The sequence below is a fragment of the Penicillium digitatum genome, chromosome 1 (genome assembly GCF_016767815.1).
Source record: "Penicillium digitatum chromosome 1, complete sequence".
Taxonomy (NCBI): domain Eukaryota; kingdom Fungi; phylum Ascomycota; class Eurotiomycetes; order Eurotiales; family Aspergillaceae; genus Penicillium; species Penicillium digitatum.
In genome coordinates, this window is record NC_089384.1 from 1037851 (window position 1) to 1057488 (window position 19638).

The following is a 19638-nucleotide window of genomic DNA, read 5'->3' on the forward strand; positions in this document are numbered from 1 at the left end:
AATTAATTTGTTCCGTAATTAATTTGTTCCGTAATTAATTTGTTCCGTAATTAATTTGTTCCGTAATTAATTTGTTCCGTAATTAATTTGTTCCGTAATTTGTTCCGTATTTTGTTCCGTATTTTGTTCCGTATTTTGTTCCGTACCATGTGCTGTATCCGGTTTGATAATGCCCGTTTCACAATTAGGTGAGCTCTAGCGTACCTTTTGATGGAGATTTCATGTGGCGTGCTCGTTTAGAAGCAGTTAGCCAAATCCCACCAATGGAAAGCAATTGGAACTGAAATGGGATGGCGGTCCGAGCGTTGACCGATGGTAGCTGGAATAGTCAATGGACTGTGATGGAAGAGAGATGCGAGCATAGGAATTAGAAAGCCCATTCGACTCTCGAGATATCTGTCTTTTGCCGACGGGCGTGACTTCGGAACAGTGAAACGGGTGCAACGAAGCAGAAAAGAACTTACGCATTGTAAGTCTCGATCTGAATCGCAAAATCACCCATCATGAGCAACCAAAGCCCATTGCCAGGGGCCGTTTGCAGGTTTCCTGCGCTACAATCGGAAGGAAATGATGTAGAACCGACCACCAAGCATTCACAAGTCTCGATTGAACTGCCAACGGCTGATTTCCAGTCATGGGCCCACGGCTTTAGTCGCGATCAGAAAATTCCCGTGTCAAGCATCTTCATTGCCATATGGAGCCTAATGCTGAAGACCTTTACGGGAAATGATGAAATTTGCACCGGTGTTGTATTTCAAAATTCGCAGCTTGATGCGGTGACCACCGTGGTAGAAGAACAGGCTACTGTGATAGAGTTGCTTCGGTCAATTGCAATTGGGACAGGAAGCATCAAAGATTCGATGGCGGAGCTGCCCTTCAACACGGCGGTCTACTTCGCTAGCAAAAGAGAAGAAATTTCCAGGGACCGAAAAGATGTAAGTCGGAGTTTAATCTTGTGAATAAATTCTGATAACTGACCGTCGACGGATAATAGTTTGAGGTATCCCTGCTAGTGGTTGATGGACAAACCGGGATGGATATAACTCTGATGTATCAAGAGAATCATCTTGCACCATCTCATGCACAGCACGTGGCAAAAACGGCTAGTCAGTTGTTGAAGGAATTCCAGCTTGATGCGAGCCGACAAATCTCGCAAATCAACCTCCTGCACCCTGAGACTGAGACGCAGTTGCAAAATTGGGGCAGTAACCCCCTAGAAGTGGTTAAAGATTGTGTGGGCCATCTCTTCGAAGAGACAGTACGACAGAGGCCACTAAATGAGGCAGTGTGCACAGCAGAGGAGGTCTTCACATACCAGGAGCTGAATCGCCTCAGTGGCAGACTAGCCATTCACCTGCAGAGTTTGGGAGTTGGGCCGGAAGCTGTAGTAATTTTGTGTTTCCCCAAATCTGCCTGGGCTGTGGTGGCCATGATGGCTGTCATTCGTGCAGGTGGTGCCATCTTGTTTCTGGATCCATCACATCCCACTGCCCGACACCGTGAAATTGCAGATCAAGTTGCAACGCAATGGATGCTCACTGCACCAGAAAACGCTGCCCAGATGCAATGGCTTGGAGGCGTGGTATTGCCTATCGACCGTGTCTTTCTGGATTCTCTGGGGCCAATTCCCCAGGAAACGGCTCTAATATCTACCGCGATCCCATCAAACACATTGTACATCATCTTCACCTCGGGTAGCACTGGAAAACCCAAAGGATGTGTAATAGAACACCAGCAGTTCTTGACTGGGTCTCGTGCACAGCAGAAAGCGTCTGGGATGGATCACAATGATCGAGTGTTGCAGCTAGCATCGTTCACCTTTGACGTGAGTATCCTCGAGATTCTCACTTCGCTCATATCGGGGGCCTGTGTCTGTATCCCAGACGACGGACAGCGGTCAAAGGGCCCAGCACCCTGTATTCAGCAATTTGACATTACGTGGGCATTCCTCACACCATCGCTGGTAAAATCCATGCATCCTGAGCAGGTCCCGACGCTTAAGTTTCTGGTGCTGGGAGGTGAAGCTGTCCTGGAGGAAAATATTCATGTCTGGGCACCGCACGTGCGATTGGCTAACGGATATGGACCAACCGAATGCTCCATCGCTGCAACAGCTCATGTTCCGTTGTCCATCCACGCCAATCCTATGAACATTGGATATCCTCTGGGCGGCTGCTGTTGGATTGTAAAGCCGGATGACCACGATAGTCTGGTTCCAATTGGAGCTCCAGGAGAGCTGCTGATCCAAGGTCCTATCGTCGCACGGGGATACTTCAATGAACCCGAAAAGACTCAAGCCGTCTTCTTGGATTCGACGAAGTGGGCTCGAGCCAATCCTACATCCCCCTCACGCGTCTACAAGACTGGTGACTTGGCTCGTTTTAATGCAAACGGCACAATCCACTTCATTGGCCGGAAAGATAGGCAGGTAAAGCTTCGGGGCCTACGAGTTGAACTGGGTGAGATAGAACACCGCATCGCAGCTCACCCACTTGTTAGCCAGGTTTCTGTTGTGCTCGTAAAAGATGGACCTTGTCAGGCAAAATTGACCGCCATCATCTCATTGATTGATCTCCAAAATACATCTAAAAATCTCGAGCTGCTCACCGGAGACCAATACAGCTCTACCGCAGCACATCTGATAGCCATCGCGAAGTCAGTCTCAGCGCAGCTGCCCAGCTACATGTTGCCAACTGTCTGGGCGCCCGTTTGGTCGATCCCGTTGACAGTCTCCGGAAAGCAAAATGGTGTGGCAGTTCGCCAATGGGTGCAGGAAATGTCCCTCGAGACATACAATTACCTGATCGGAAAGGGTGGTGATCTTCAGCGGGTCATTCCATCAAATGACCGCGAGCGCGAAGTTGAAGCGCTTTGTTGTGAAATTCTGGGCTCTGTTCAGCACGATGATGTGTGGTTGAACAAGTCATTTATCCAAAACGGGGGTGACTCCATCAAGGCAATGCAACTCCTCGACAGATTGCGTCGCCAGGGAGTTGCTGTTTCGTTCGAGGATGTGATGCAAAGCGCAAGCCTGATTGAACTAGTCCAGCGCATTGAGAGCCAAGTTTCAGTTGATCCTTCTCTCAATCAGGTGTCCCGTGTATATTCACCTTATATGGATCAGCAGAGACTTTCACGGGTTGGCGTCGACATAAAATCGGTGGAAGATGTGTATCCGCTATCTCCTGTTCAGCAAGGAATTCTTCTGAGCCAGCAGCAAAACCCAGAGAGCTATCAGCTGCGTATCACTTGCGAGGTGTTGTCATCGCTAGGAGATGAGATAGATCAGCATCGTTTGCTAGAGGCTTGGCAACAGGTTACTGCCCGGCATCCTGCGCTACGGACTATCATGATTGAGACTGAAACCGAAGACGGCCTGTTCGACCAGATGGTCCTGGTTGAGAGCAAGGCGAGAGTTTTAGAATGGAAAAAAAAAAGCGAGAAGGCCTTTTGGCAAGCCCAGAAAAAATTTATCAGGACAGATAATGCACTGCAACCGCCAGTGGTGTTCATTGTCTCCACCACAGAGGATGGCAAGCGCTTCGTCACGATCGACATCAGTCACGCCCTGGTCGATGGAGTTTCCATCTTGATCTTGTTCCGAGACCTTTGTCTTGCCTATGATGGAAAACTGACGACCGGTCGTACGATTAAGTACTCTTCGTATATCAACTATATTCGACAGCTGTCATTGCAGTCCTCACTGGAATACTGGACCAAACACTTGGAGGATGCAATACCCTGCCACTTTCCCACTCTAAACGACGACCTCCCAGGTGAGAGTCAGCCAGGCGAGCTGAAAATGGATATCCAGGGCATAGACGCGCTGTCTGAACTTTGCGCGGCGAAAAACTTCACGCCAGCCACTGTCTTCCAAGCCGCATGGGCCCTGCTACTTCAGACCTATACGGGGCAGGATGATGTCTGCTTTGGCTATCTCACTGCAGGGCGCGAGATGCCCGTGGCTGAGATCAGCGATGCAGTTGGTGTGTTTATCAACATGATGGTCTATCATACGAAGCTCTCTCCCGAGAGCACGGTGGCTTCTCTTGCGAAGGAAATCCAGCAGAGCTTTATGGGGGGCCTTCCCCATCAACACTGTTCTGTAGCCGAAATCCAGCATGCCTTAGGGCTCTCGAAGCCATTATTCAACACTATAATGTCCTTACAGAGTGCCTTAGGAGAGGATTTATTTGGAGGAGAACCTGACGGGAAGCTAGGCTTCAAGGTGGTAGATGAATTGGACCCAACAGAGGTAAGGCCGAATAGAGACAGTTACCATTCTCTCATTTACAGGCGTGCTGTGCTAACAAAGTTTAGTATGATGTCTCGATAAATATTTTTGTCTCCAAGGAACGAGTTTCTTCGACCCTTCGATATTACCGGGCGACCTTGAGCGATGCCATGGCTGAAAATGTCCTCGCAACATTTTGCCGGGCGATTGATATCATTGTCCATGAACACGAATCCGTGTTAAGTGGCTTGGACATGATGAGCGACAGTGATAAATCTCAAATTGCACGCTGGAATCACCACCAATGGGCCGATTTCCACGTATGTGTTCATGATTTGATTTCCGAACAAGCGCTCGCGCGACCACAGGTAGTCGCCATTGACGCCTGGGATGGCAGATTTACTTATGAAGAGCTTGATTCTATCACTAGTGATCTTTCTCGACTGCTGGTGCTAAATGGTGTCAAGCCAGAGTCTCTGGTCCCCATTGGATTTTCTAAATCCCGCTGGACTGTTGTTGCTCAGTTGGCCACGTTGAAGGCGGGAGGTGCGTGTGTTGCCTTTGATCCGGAGCACCCCAGAAACCGACGGGAGCAAATGGTTCAACAATGCGATGCTACTACCGCCATTGTCGCAGAAGGCAGTGAGTTTCTATTCGAAGGGCTGGTACCACATGTGATCATCCTCGGGGCGAAGACCATCCGCACCTTACTCCAGGGCCAGAAAGAGTTGACCCTTCCGTCGGCTGCGCCTGCGGTTTCGCCCTGGAATCCTGCTTTTGTTGTCTTCACGTCTGGCAGTACGGGTAAACCAAAGGGAATTGTCTTAGAACACCATGCAATTTGTAGCAGTGCAAAGGCACACGGTCCCGCCATGAACTATGGCCCAGATGCGCGGGTACTACAGTTCGCCTCGTACACATTTGATGTCAGTATCGGTGAGACCTTCACTTGTCTGATGAGCGGTGGCACGCTTTGCATTCCCAGCGAGTATGAACGGATGAACGATTTGGCCGGAGTCATCAACAGAATGAACGCCAAAGTTGTATACCTCACGCCTTCGGTAGTGAGTCTGCTACATCCCTCCGAAGTCCCCGGGGTCCATACCCTGGCCCTGGGAGGTGAAGCGTTGCGAGAAAACAATATCACAACTTGGGCCGAGCACACCAATCTAGTGAATATCTACGGCCCAGCCGAATGTTCCGTGTGGTCGACAGGCCTGCAAAAGGTCCCAAAATCTGCATCTCCTCGTAATATTGGCTATGGTCTCGGTGCAAGAATTTGGATCACCAGTGTGGAAGATCCAAACACTCTGTGTTCAATTGGTGCTGTAGGTGAGCTTTTAATCGAAGGACCAGTTGTTGCCCGTGGATACTTGAAAGACGACGAGAAAACCCGCGATGTGTTCATTCCACCCCCTGCATGGTGGTCAAACTATCAAAGCTCAGATTGTGACCATGAATTTAAGATTTATCGAACTGGTGATCTTGCGAGGTACAACTCCGACGGTACTATCCATTTCATTGGTCGTCGGGACCATCAGGTCAAGCTACACGGGCAGCGTGTCGAAATGGGCGAGATCGACCGGACGTTGTTGATGCACGAGAAGGTTCATAATGCCCTAGCCATAATTCCAACCAATGGTCGACTGGCTGGTAAGCTGGTGGTGGTGTTGAGCTTGAATGGCGAGGTTCATGCTCTCCGCAAGGCTGTAATCGAGTTGCGAGGGGATTCCAATTTTGATATAGCACCTGTGAGAGACTGGCTTGTCACTAGGCTGCCTGCCTACATGATACCTTCCACTTGGCTTGTTCTTCATTCCATCCCAGTCACCAAAAATGGAAAGTCTGATCGTCCAGCCGTGGTTGCCTGGGTCGAGGGCTTGGTGGAGATCGATGACAACTCGACACCAATTTACAGCCCAGATGGCCTTGGTATTGGTCCGATTAACCAGATGGAAACGGATATCAGGGAGGTGGTCAGCTTGGTGCTGAATGTTCCGCTGTTGGAAGTTTCTATGAACCGCAGCTTCATGGCCTTGGGAGGAGATTCAATTACTGCAATGCAGACCTCCTCCCGATCCCGAGCCCGTGGCATACGGTGTGCAGTCAAGAGTATTTTGAAGAGCAAATCAATCCGTCAGATTGCCTCCGAAGCAACGATTATCTCCAATTCGATGGAATCAACGAAGAGTGACAGTCAAGCTTTCCGTCTCCTGCCAAGTTTGCGTCCATCTGACCTCGATGAATGGGTCAAACGATTGGGATACGCAGGTCTTTCCAACGTTGAAGATGCCTATCCCTGCTGTCCAATGCAGGAAGGTATTCTGATCAGTCAAGCACAGACTCCCGAGACTTACAAGTTCTCGGCTATCTGTGTTATCCGGGGAGTGGACAAGACGAAGCCATTAGAGGTGAGCCGGCTCCACAGGGCATGGAAACGTGTCGTCGCGAGCCATCCTGTCTTGCGCACCTTTTTCCTTGAGGGTCTACCAGGAGATGCAATGTACAGTCAAATTGTACTCAAGGAATATACTCCCAGAATTGAGATCGCAAACAGCCTAAATAGTCTGTTCAGTTATCATCAAGAATACCCCGTTGATTACAATGAGTCCGTGCCTCCGCACCGGATGACTGTCTTCGAGAAGAAAGACGCGCTATACTTCAATCTGGAGATAAGCCACACTTTGATTGACGGTGCATCAATGCCCCTTCTGCTGGGCGATATCAGAGCAGCGTATGACAGCGAGATCCCCCCTGGGCCTCTCTTTTGTGACTATATCGATTTCTGGCAGCAACAGTCTCGGGAGACCACGACTGCATTTTGGACTAAATACCTGGATCATGTGCAGCCATCCATGTTCCCATTTCTACTAGATAGCCATGTCACAGAAAAGGCGCTCCGTGTGGTCAACATGCCAGTTACTGAGCACATGCTATCCAAACTGAACAAATTCTGCAAGGACAATGAGTTGACAATTGCAAATGTCTTCCAAACAGCCTGGGCCCTGGTTCTGCGAGCTTACACCAGAAGTGTAGACGTGGTATTTGGATATCTATCATCAGGGCGCGATGCTGACGGCCTCGAATTGGATCACGCTGTTGGTCCATTTATCAACATGCTGCCCTGTCGGATCGAAGTCCAGGATTCCTCTACATTGATTGAAACTGTGAGAAAAATCAGTACCGATTTTTTAAACTCTCTGCCACATCAACACATATCGTTAGCAGAAGTCCAACACCGTTTGCGACTCTCTGGAGAGCGTCTATTCAACACAACCCTCTCACTGCAACGCTCGATGGTAGAATCCGATGAAAGAAGCAGCAGCATCGTTGTCGAGTATCTGGGTGGTTTGGATCCAACTGAGTACGACTTGGGAGTGAGCATCACTGTTGGAGATGGTACCATCAATGTTGATATCAATTACTGGACGAGTTTCATGTCGGATGAGAAGGCTACCATGTTGGCTTCAACTTTCAACACTATTCTTGCTAATCTGCTAGCCTCACCAAGCAAGAAAATCCGAGACTTTGACTTGATCGGCGACAAACAACACCAATACTTGATGGCTCTCAATGAAAATGGGAAAGTTCCAGAGGCCATCACAGGATGCATCCATGATGAGGTCCACCAACAAGCTCTTACCCATCCATCTGCACCAGCCGTTGAGTCTTGGGACGCATCACTCACGTACTTGCAGTTGGATCAATTTTCTGACAAGTTAGCGACCAAGCTTGCCGCTATTGGGGTTGGACCTGAACATGTGGTGGCCCTTTGCTTTGACAAATCAGCCTGGGCGGTCGTGGCGATGTTGGCAGTTCTCAAGGCCGGTGGTGCGTATACGTCCATGGGCCCATCTCATCCTAGATCTCATCTGGCACAAGTTATCCTGGCTACAAATAGCCTTGTCGTCCTAGCAGGATCAAAGTCGTACGGAAGCTTGGTAGGTGACCTAGTGGATCATGTCATTGTGGTTGAGCCTTCTCTATTCCCATTGCTTCCTGAGCACAATGCGGAAATCATCCAAAAGTCCTCTCCGGATAATGCTGCGATGATCAACTTCACCTCAGGTAGCTCGGGAAAACCAAAAGGTATTGTGGTTTGCCACAGCAGTGTACGGTCTATGATAGCCCACAACGCGGACATGGGCATTGATCGATCTACTCGTGTCCTACAATTCTCTGCTTACACGTTTGATACCAGCAATGGCGAGATTTTCTTTACCCTTTGCGTCGGAGGTTGTGTTTGCATCCCATCGGAAGACGACCGGCTTACTGATTTGGCTGGGGCCGTGACACGATTGGGGGTAAGCTATGCATTCCTGACTCCCTCTCTGGTCATCTCCCTTTCACCAGAGACGCTTCCCACATTGAAGACACTAGTTCTTATCGGTGAAACCGTTCCCACCGATCTTCCGCGCAAATGGCAAGGCCACGTTCACTTACTCAACAGTTATGGCCCAGCTGAATGCACAGTGATGTCCTCCTTCGCTGTATTGGAGGATGGAGCGCCAGTGACCAGTATTGGACGAGGCCACGGATGCCTTTTGTGGGTTGCAGATCCGGATGACAGCCAGAGACTGGTTCCTGTCGGCTGTGCTGGGGAGCTGCTTATCGAGGGACCCATTGTCACACGCGGCTACCTGGATCCGAAGTTGACCTCGAAATCGTTCATCCCCACTCCAGCATGGCGCGGAGAAACGCTTAGTGGATCTCGAATGTACAGAACGGGAGACCTTGTTAGAATTCTTACCGACGGAAATATGCTGTTCCTAGGCAGAGCTGATGGCCAGATCAAACTGAACGGACAGCGTATCTCCACATGGGCCATCGAGGAGGATATCGGTCGTCACTCTTTGGTTCACCAGACTGCTCTTGTCGTTCCTAGCCAGGGACAATGCAAGAAGAAGCTTGTTGCACTGGTGGCATTTGAGAATGATGTACCCATTCAGGATGTTTTCACGGACGAGGTGGTACCTTTTAGTGACGATGCCAACAAGGAGCAAGTTATTGACGAAATCATTTCCATTCGAGATCATCTCGCAGAAGCTCTGCCAAGTTACATGATGCCATCCGTCTGGCTGCTGTGCTCCAGTCTTCCTTTGACTGCATCACGAAAGCTTGACAGGCTTAAGGTCAAGGGCTGGGTGGAGGGTATGGATCAGCAAACATATTTCAATGCACTCGCGGAGAAGAAGAAACAGGCTAATCTGATTGATACCGGTACTCCCAAATCCGATGCGGTGGAGCGTTTGCAGGAGATTGTCGGTCGTGTTCTGAATCTGCCGCTGAGCCAAGTGTCTATTCAGCGATCCTTCTTTAATCTTGGCGGTGACTCGATTACTGCCATGCAACTGGTGGTGACGTGTCGAAATGAGGGACTGAAGCTGCTCTTCAAGGATGTAATGCGCAGTGTTAGTATCAGGGCCCTGGCTGACTTTGTGCAGGTGGTTGATCACATTAAAGTGCACCACCACAGAGACCAGTTAGATACGCCGTTTGACCTGACCCCCATCCAGCAATTTTATTTCCAAAACATATCCCAAGGAAGTCATGAAGAAGCTGTGAATCAATTCAATCAGAGTTTTCTCTTCCGATTGACCTCAAACGTGCCTGCGGAGCAATTGAAGGATGCAATTGACAAGGTTGTCCAGCGTCACTCGATGTTGCGAGCACGATTCCGACAGTCATACAATTCACAATGGAAGCAAACTTTGATTGGACACAGCGATCTAGCATATCGATTCAGGCAACACACGGTGAATAGCGAACAAAAGGCGCTCGATTTGGCACTGCATTCGCAGGAACAACTCGATATCCAGAATGGTCCTGTCTTCGGCGCGGAGTACTTTTCAATTCCGGGCCAGAGTCCGCTATTCTTCCTAGTGGCTCACCATTTGGTCATTGATTTAGTTTCATGGCGCATCATCTTTCAAGAACTCCAAGATTCAATTGTTGGAGAGGTCGCTCAAGCACCCACTCCTCCATTCTCCTTCCAGCAGTGGCAGCAACTGCAGGCCGAATATGCCGCTGAACATCTTCTGCCAAATCAAGCTCTGCCTTACATGATTCCCAGACCCGACTATATTTACTGGGGCATGGAAGATGTTCCCAACTTTGCCGGCGACACCATCCAAATCTCTGCCATATTAGGACCGCGGGAGAGTGAAATTCTGCTGACTGGTTGTCACCAAACAATGAGAACAGAGCCCCTTGACATTCTCATTGCTTCTCTATTTGCCTCATTTGTGAGAACCTTCCAACGAGCTCCACCTGCCATCTTCAATGAAGGCCATGGCCGCCAGCCGTGGAATAGTGAAATCGACCTCTCCGATTCAGTGGGCTGGTTCACTACCATCTTTCCTTTATTCTTATCCGGATTAGAGCCAACTACACCAAATGGGGAGATTGTTCGTGGTGTCAAGGATCAGCGGCGCACGCTTCCTGCCAATGGATGGGCCTATTTTACCTCAAAATATTTGAATGAGGACGGTGTGAAGGCTTTCGCCGACCACATGCCTGTGGAAGTCGTGTTCAATTATCTCGGATTATACCAGGGATTAGAACGGGCAGAAGGCATTTTCCAGCTGGTGCCATTCAACAAGGGCGATGTTGGATCAGCGGTGCAACGTTACGCGCTGTTCGAGATCAATGTCTACGTGATCAATGGGTCTATCCATATCTCTTTCACATTTAATCGTCACATGAAGCACGTGGACCGTATACACAAGTGGCTTGAGAACTACGCGGCCTCTTTGCGGGATCTTTCACAAGATCTCGCTGCGAGTAACTTAACTCTCACTAAGAGTGACTATCCCCTCCTCGACATTTCATATCCTGAATTGGATAAGTTGCAGAACTCAAGAATACCTCAGCTGGAGTTCACTTTGGACGATATCGAGGACATTTATCCATGCTCGCCACTACAAACCGGCATCTTGCTCAGTCAGCTTCGTCTTGAGGACACCTATCTCTACCACGCCATCATGCGAATGGACTCTTGCGCCGGCCTTCCTCTCAATGCAAGACAACTGGCTGTGGCATGGCAGCAAGTTGTTGATCGTCACACAATCTTGCGTACTATTTTCCTCGAAGGGATCACACGGCAGCCGTTTGACCAAATGGTTCTCCACCGCCACCGTCCCGAATCTCCAATCCTCACTGCGGAGTCCAACATCCAAGCGCTTGAACTTCTCAAAGGCTATAAACCTCTGGTACCATTAGTCAATAAACCACCCCATCGCTTCATTGTGGTGCAATGTGCAGAAGGCCCGGTCTACTTCCGGCTTGACATGAGCCATGCTCTTCTGGATGGAACTTCAATGTCGGTACTAATTAGTGATCTCACATTTGCCTACGGCAACCAGCTCTCCGCCCCAACGGCTATCCCCTACAGTGATTATATTGCATACATCCAATCACAGCCTCCAGTGGATGGCCTCAAGTTCTGGACAGACCATCTGGCAGATGTCAAGCCATGCCATTTCCCTTCTTTGCTAGTTTCAAGCGAAGTGGAACCGCAGATGAAAGCGATCAATGTCATAATTCCTGATCATTTGGAGGTGCGTGCTTTCTGTCAAGAGAACAACGTCACGCTGGCCAATGTGATCCGGTTGGCATGGTCCCTGGTCCTTGCTGCATATACAGGAGAAGAGCATGTCTGCTTCGGTTACCTCACTGCGGGCAGAGAGATTCCTTTGCCAGGCGTGGAAAGTGCCGTCGGTCCTTTCATCAATATGCTGGTTTGTGCTATAAATCCTGGGCAAATCAGCCAAAAGTCAGTTGTTGTGGAGTTGCAAGACCTACACGATGAATACGTCAAGATGCTCCCGTATCAACATGTCGGCTTGGCCGAAATTCAGCATGCACTAGGCGTGACTGGCCAGGCATTGTTTAACACAGTTGTCAGCTTCCAACGCCGTGATGTTGGAATGCTGGTGTTGGATGATCTGCAAATGACATATCTCGATGGCCTTGATCCGACAGAGGTAAGCTTTAAAATTTGTAACTCTAGGCACTGTTGGTCAGCGATATCTAATACTTTATATTCATCCTAGTACGATATCAGTGTCAATGTTGCTGATACCGACCACGGTTTTACGGTTGATCTGGGCTATCTGACTTCTCGACTTTCCCCGGAATATGCAATCCCTGTTGCAGGAGCTCTCTCCGCTGCTCTTTCATCAATTGTGTCTGGGCCTTCATCTACGATAGACTCGATTGATATTTTCGGCGTCACGGACCACAAGCAGGTCTCTGATTGGAATTCCTCTAGGCCTCCGATTGTGGATGACTCTCTGCATTCACTATTTCAGCGAAATGCAATGTTATATCCAGAAGCACCAGCCATTGCCTCCTGGGATGATCACATGACCTATGCGGAGCTGGACAAGAAGTCATCCCAGCTCGCCTATCTCCTCCTCAAAATGGGCGTAGGGTCGGAGGACCTCATTCCAATTTGCTTTGATAAGTCAACTTGGGCAATAGTTTCCATGCTTGGTGCTCTTAAAGCGGGGGCAGGCTTTGTGCCTTTGGACCCCTCCAGTCCAGCAAGTAGACTACAGCTGATCATACAGCAGACAGCTTCGACGTTGGTGTTAGCATCTGAGAATAAGCTGGCTTTGGTCGTCGATTTAGTGCCAGAGGTGCTGGTAGTTTCCGCACGTGCCAGCATCTGGGATGAGGAAAATTCCGACGTATTGAATGACCGGGTTTCGCCCCTGAGTGTCGCATATGTTCTATTCACCTCGGGCAGCACTGGCACTCCAAAAGGTGTTGTGATGCAGCACGCGGCAGTCAGTACCAGCGTGATCCACCATGGAAAAGAAATTGGATGCAACTCTGCCACGCGAATGTTCCAGTTTGCAGCATTTACCTTCGATGCATGCATTCTGGAGATATTCACGACCCTGGCCTACGGTGGGTGTATCTGTATCCCATCTGATGCCGAAAGAATGAGTGATATCGCAGGCGCCATGGCTAGATTGAACGCCAATACCTCTTTCCTCACTCCTTCCGTTGTGCGTCTTCTTCGACCAGAGCAAGTTCCCACTTTGCAGACACTTATTCTTGGAGGAGAGGCACTGCACGAAGACAACATCCAAATCTGGGCAGAGAGCCTGCGTCTCATGAATGGCTATGGGCCAACTGAAACCTGCGTCTTCTGTGTCATGAAGACCTTCAAGGACAAGAATGACAGGTGCGATATCCTAGGTCGTGCTGTTGGCTCTGTTGCCTGGATCACTCGCCCAAACAACCATGAGCAGTTGGCTCCTGTTGGAGCCGTTGGCGAGCTCTTGGTGCACGGCGGCACATTGGCTCGAGGCTACCTCCATGAGAAAACAAAAACCGATCAAGTCTTCATTGCAAATCCGGCTTTCTATTCGACGACGGATAATTCCATTCAAAGGTTTTACAAGACCGGGGACTTGGTTCGCTATAACATCGATGGTACCATCACATACTTGGGCCGCAGAGACACACAAATCAAGCTCCGCGGTCAACGAATTGAGCTCTCCGAGATCGAACATCAGATCAATCGTCACTCGGCATCGAGAGCCCAAATCGCGGTCGAGGTTGTTGTCCCTCGCGGAGACAAAGCTCAAGCCCTCCTAGCTGTTTTCGCCTTCAAGCCAGTTAGGCTGGCAGGCAGTGAGCTCCTTGGAGAAGTCACTGCGGAGACAAGAGCCTGGGCATTGGATCTCAAGGCTCAGCTCGCTCGGGTACTTCCGCCATACATGCAACCATCTCTTTATGTTCCCACCAATTGGATGCCAACAACGTCTGCACAGAAGTTAGACCGGAAGTCCCTTCGCAATGCGGTGGCCAAGCTAACTGACGGTCAATTAAAGGGTTACTCCCTTCGTGAAGACGGTCGCCGGGCGCCTGACACTGTATCTGAGAAGAAGGTGCAGAAACTCTGGCATCGTGTCCTCAAGATTTCAATGGATGAAATCCGATCAGAGGACAACTTCTTCCAGATGGGCGGAGATTCAATTGCAGCAATGAAAATAGCCGCTACTACGGATGAGGACTTCCCCATCACCGTCATGGATATCTTCCAGTATCCAGTTCTGTCCGAGTTGGCTGCCGTCATGGCGGCCAAAGGGTTCTCCAACGGCCACAACCGTCTGTCTTTGAAACAATTTGTACTACTGGATACCGTTGCTGAGATTTTTGAAATCGTGGATGAAATTAGCCAGCAATATCTCATCCAATCCGAGTCCATCGAAGACATCTACCCATCTAGTCCTCTTCAAGAGGGTATGATGGCGCTTTCCATGCTCAACCCCAAATCGTACATACTGCGACGAGTTTTCCGCCTTCGTCCTACTCTGGATGTTGCTCGATTCAAGTGTGCCTGGGAGCTAGCTGCCGAGAAGAACCCGATACTGCGCACGCGCTTCGTACCAACCCCAAATGCCGGATTTGTGCAGGTTGTGGTGAAAGGCAGTATTGACTGGACGAGAGCAGCAGACCTGGAGCAGTACCTAGAACGGGACACAACCGAAGGAATGGTATACGGGGCTCCGCCAGTGCGCTATGGTCTCACAGAAGACGGCTTTTTCATCTGGACCGCACATCACGCTGTGTACGATGGCTGGTCATTGCCGTTAATTCTCAGTCAAGTCCAGTGCGCTTACGAGCACGGTCACTGCCCTGACTCCACGCCATTCAATACCTTCATCAAGCATCTGCAAGACACAGATCCTCAATCCAGTCAATCTTTCTGGGCAGAGCAACTGTCCGGCCCCCATCTCTCGACATTTCCTGAGCTGCCCTCCTTGTCATACCAACCTTCTGTTCGAAGCAAGCTGCGGCACGAAATCCTTGTGCCGCACCTTGAAGACTCCACCATCCTCACAACCACAATCTTGCGAGCTGCATGGGGCCTACTTCTTTCGCGATATGCAGATAACGATGATATTATATTCGGCATGACTCTCTCTGGTCGCAATGGTCCAGTTTCTGGCATTGATACCATGATCGGTCCCACCATCACGACGGTGCCGGTGCGGATGAAATTCGCTCCTGGGCTCACTGTCAGTGACTTCCTTACCCAGGTTCAGCAACAGTATACGGAGATGATCCCTCATGAGCATTTCGGCTTGCAAAACATTGCTGGCATCAGCTCGGATTGCGCCAGGGGAATCAAATTCCAGAATTTATTCGTCATACAACCAATATCTGACGCCACTGAGGCTGAGGATTTCTTCCCTGGTGTAGAAGAGGTTGAGCTACCCCTAGAAGACTTTGACAGTTATCCCCTGGTAGTTGAATGCTTCGTCGCCCATGACAAAATCATCATTGAGGCCCGACATGATGAGAACATTCTCTCCACCTGGCAGGTGCAGACTATGATGCACCATTTCGATCACATCCTTAAACAAGTCACGCAAGCTCACACCCAGGAAGCGCAAGTAGCCTCTGTGGACCTCTTCGGCGCGCATGATCTCCAGCAGATCATCAGGTGGAATAGGCAGTATCCCGAAGCTGTCGATTTGACAGTACCAGTGGTCTTTGCCGAGCAGGTCTCGCAACAGCCAGAGGCCTTGGCTGTTGATGCTTGGGATGGGCGTCTGACATACAGTGAACTTGACCACCTTTCAACGGCCCTTGCTCGCTATCTCGTCTCCGTAGGAGTCGTCTCAGAGGCTCTCGTACCTCTGTGCTTTGACAAGTCGCGATGGGCTGTGGTTGCTCAGATGGCTGTCATGAAAGCCGGCGGTGCTTGTGTCAATCTCGATCCTGCGCACCCCCAATATCGTCATGAAACCATTGTTGAAGATGCTCAGGCCACCGTCCTTCTAACGAACCCTCGTCATGCCGATGTCATCCGAACTTCCGCGGTGTTGCAGACGGTGGTTGTGACAGAAGGCTTCATTTCAAGTCTAAAAGATTTGACCCACGAGCTGCCGATTGTCAGTCCCCGAAATATTGCCTATGTGCTTTTCACTTCCGGAAGCACTGGCAAACCCAAGGGCATCGTCATTGAGCATGGCTCGCTCTGCTCAAGTTCCAAAGCCCATGGAACACGCTGGGGGATTGGCCCCGGGACTCGACTCCTGCAATTCGCTGCGTATACATTTGATGTCAGCTGTGCGGATATCTTTACCACGTTGCAAAGGGGTGGTTGTATTTGTATACCATCGGAGGAGCAGCGTCTAAATGATCTATCGGGGGCAATCAACACCTTCCAGTGCAACTGGGCCTTCTTGACTCCCACCATCGCTGCTCTACTCCCGGCAGATAATCTCCCGTCACTGAGAACTCTGGTTCTCGGCGGTGAAGCTTCCACGCGTGACACAATTGCCAAGTGGCACAGTGTCCTCGATCTCATTGTTTGCTACGGTCCCGCAGAATGCTCGGTATACTGCTCTGGTGCTCCTCCAGCAATCGCAGCCAGTGACCCGGCAGACCTGGGTGCAGCCATTGGCTCTCTCTATTGGATCGCCCACCCGCAGGACTCCAACCGCCTTACGCCCCTGGGCTGTGTTGGAGAACTGCTTCTGCAAGGTCCAACGGTGGCTCGAGGCTATCTTCATGATACCGAAAAGACAGCTCAGGCATTCATCTCGAACCCCGTGTGGGCACCCCTTCCGGATTCTCGATTCTATCGCACTGGTGACCTGGTTCGCTACAATGAAGATGGCACGATCCGGTTCGTAGGTCGCAAAGACACCCAAGTCAAGGTCCGTGGCCAGCGCGTGGAACTTGGTGAAATCGAGCATGCTATTCGTCTTGCAATGCCCACTCTCGCCCACGCGACCGTAGATGCGGTGCAAGATCCTAATCGTCCCCGGCAGATTCTGGTGGCTTTCTTGCATTATAGCAATCAGAGTGGCCCTGTCGAGGTCAAGAACATATCCGACGAACTACAAGAAGAGCTCGTCACCCTTCAACAGACCCTTGGTCAACATCTTCCATCATACATGGTCCCATCCATGTTCATCCCCCTATCTCGTGTGCCTTTGACCATGAATTCCAAAGCTGATCGTCGACAATTACGCGAACTGGTGATTTCCCTGTCTCAAAAGGATATTTTGGCATTTTCCCTGGCCAACAGCATGAAGCAGGAGCCGAGCACGCTGATGGAAATGCAGCTTCGCGCACTATGGGCAAAGGTCTTACAGGTTGAAGAACACTCCCTGGGCAAGAATGATCATTTCCTTCGATGCGGTGGAGATTCCATTATCGCGATGAAGCTCACAAGTCACGCAAGATCTGCGGGCTTCAGCTTGACCGTCCAGGATATCTTCCAAACTCCAGTTCTCGGGGAGATGGCGGCCCTCATGTCCCGAAACACACTGCAAGTTATTTCGCCGCGGTCGGCGGTACCGTACACTCCTTTCTCTCTCCTCGGGGATGTCTCCCTCTCAGATTTGCTTCCCGGCATGGTGGTCTCAACACACCCGGAGAATATCATAGACGTTCTCCCTGCGTCGGATTTCCAGTTATCTGCAATTTCCCACTCCATGATGAAGACTCATGGCTTGGTGAATTACCTCTTCCTTGACGGTGAAGGCGAGGTCCCATGGGACCGAGCATTCATTCAAGAAGCATGGGGCCTCTTCCTCCAAGCCCACCAAATCCTCCGCACTGTATTTGCCGCCCACAGAGACCGCTTCTACCAGGTGGTGCTCCAGGAAGTCGTGCAGCCTATTGAGTGGTATGAGGTGAAAGGAGAGATAGAACCGTTCTCTCTCAATTTGTGCAAAGAAGATGTCGACAAGCACCTGCCGTTGGGCACTCCATTGACCCAGTTGACTGTTGTCAGTAACCAAAAACGTCATCGAATCATTCTCCGGGTCTCTCATGCCCAATACGATGGTGTCTGTCTGCCGCGGATCTGGCAGAGTTTCCAAGACGTCCTCTCCGGTCGCACGCCTGCCCCGGAGGTTCCATTCTGCCAGTTCATTGCCAACATCCAACTTGGTAGCCAGGACTCCCAAACATACTGGCGGGAATTCTTATCGGACTCCACTGTGACCACTATTGTTAAGCAATCTAAACCGCAATATCGGAATGTGTACGACCTTCACCTGACCCGGACAATCCCCATTACCTCCCAGTCCGGCTCGGGAATCACCTTCGCAACCGTTTTGAAGACTGCCTGGGCGTTGGTCCTCTCATCAGTGTCGGGCAGTGCCGACGTCGTCTTTGGCCATGTCATTTCAGGTCGGAACATCCCTCAAATCAATATCGAGCAGGTGGTTGGTCCGTGCCTCAACATCCTCCCTACCCGTGTCATAATTGACCCGTCCTCGAGCTTGAGTGATCTTCTGGACACCGTGCAAGCTCAACATACTGCTCATATGGCCCACGAATCGATGGGCACCCGTGACATTATCCGAAAGTCTAGCCCATGGCAACCTTCCACTCGCATGGCCACTATCGTGCAGCATCAAAACATTGACCAAGATGCAACGGTGAGTCTGAACAATCAGAACTATTCGGTTGGAGATTTCTGTCCCGCAGCGGATGAGGCGGACATTGCGATCAAGACCACCCCCCTTGACAACAACCAGATTGAGGTTCTTCTCATCACCTCGGCGAAATCAGTTGGGGAGTCCGTGGCAGCGGCCCTTTTGGATCGTCTTTGTAACACGATTCAGGCTATCTGTAACTCAACAGATGCGCCAGTCGCAGTCTCCCAATTGACTCATTCAGAGGCCGTTCTTCCCTTGTCAAGTCCAGGGGTCTCCAACGAGGTGCATGATGACTCTGCCGTCAGTCGCGTCGACGGAATTCCATCTTTGGAGACTAGTAAATTGTCTGCCATTTATGCCAGCTGGCGGGAGGTTCTTGCTCGGCCTGAATTACCGCTGGACCTGGAATCCGACTTCTTCGCCGTCGGTGGTGACCTTGTCTCGATCGCGTTGTTGACCGCCTTCTGGCAGCGCCAGGGACATCGGGTTGCTGTCGAGGATCTCTGGGACAACTCGCAAGTCCGTGAAATGCTGGAGTTCTTGGTCCAGTCGCATCTCTAATTTTGGTTGTCTTAGAATTTTGGTAGTTTCTCTTAGTAGCTTTTTTTTTTTTTCCTCTACACGGCACAGCATTCAGTTGGTGTAAACTGGCCATCTTTGCTATATTTCTTGGAAAAATCTACATGTCGTTTGGTTTTAAGGTCGATGTACGTTCTAGTTTGCTCTCTGTTTTTCTAGTCATTTCAATTGGTTGATATAATTGATTACAAAATTAAAATCAATCTTTTGTAGAAACATGCAGAGATATACAAATTAAAATGCAGTATATCGGGACATGTCCGCTGTGTGAAACACCATGTCGAAAATCTTGTCAAGAATTTCACCACTTTTACCCATTTGCGAACAGTTTTCTAGACTGATCCAAACGTTTAGGTAACTACGCCTCGAGCGCGAAATTTGACTGAAACACGGCTACCT

General features: G+C 50.1%; 1 protein-coding gene across 1 annotated transcript; it reads left to right on the top strand.

Annotated features, from left to right (window-relative positions):
- Positions 1 to 503: 503 nt before the first annotated feature.
- On the top strand, positions 504 to 19221 carry Pdw03_2683 (HC-toxin synthetase; the record flags this gene model as incomplete). Its single annotated transcript, XM_066100260.1, has 5 exons — positions 504 to 935; positions 995 to 4255; positions 4321 to 4554; positions 4603 to 12219; positions 12289 to 19221. 5 exons carry the CDS (start codon positions 504 to 506, stop codon positions 19219 to 19221), a joined length of 18477 nt encoding a protein of 6158 aa, XP_065955660.1.
- Positions 19222 to 19638: the final 417 nt, after the last annotated feature.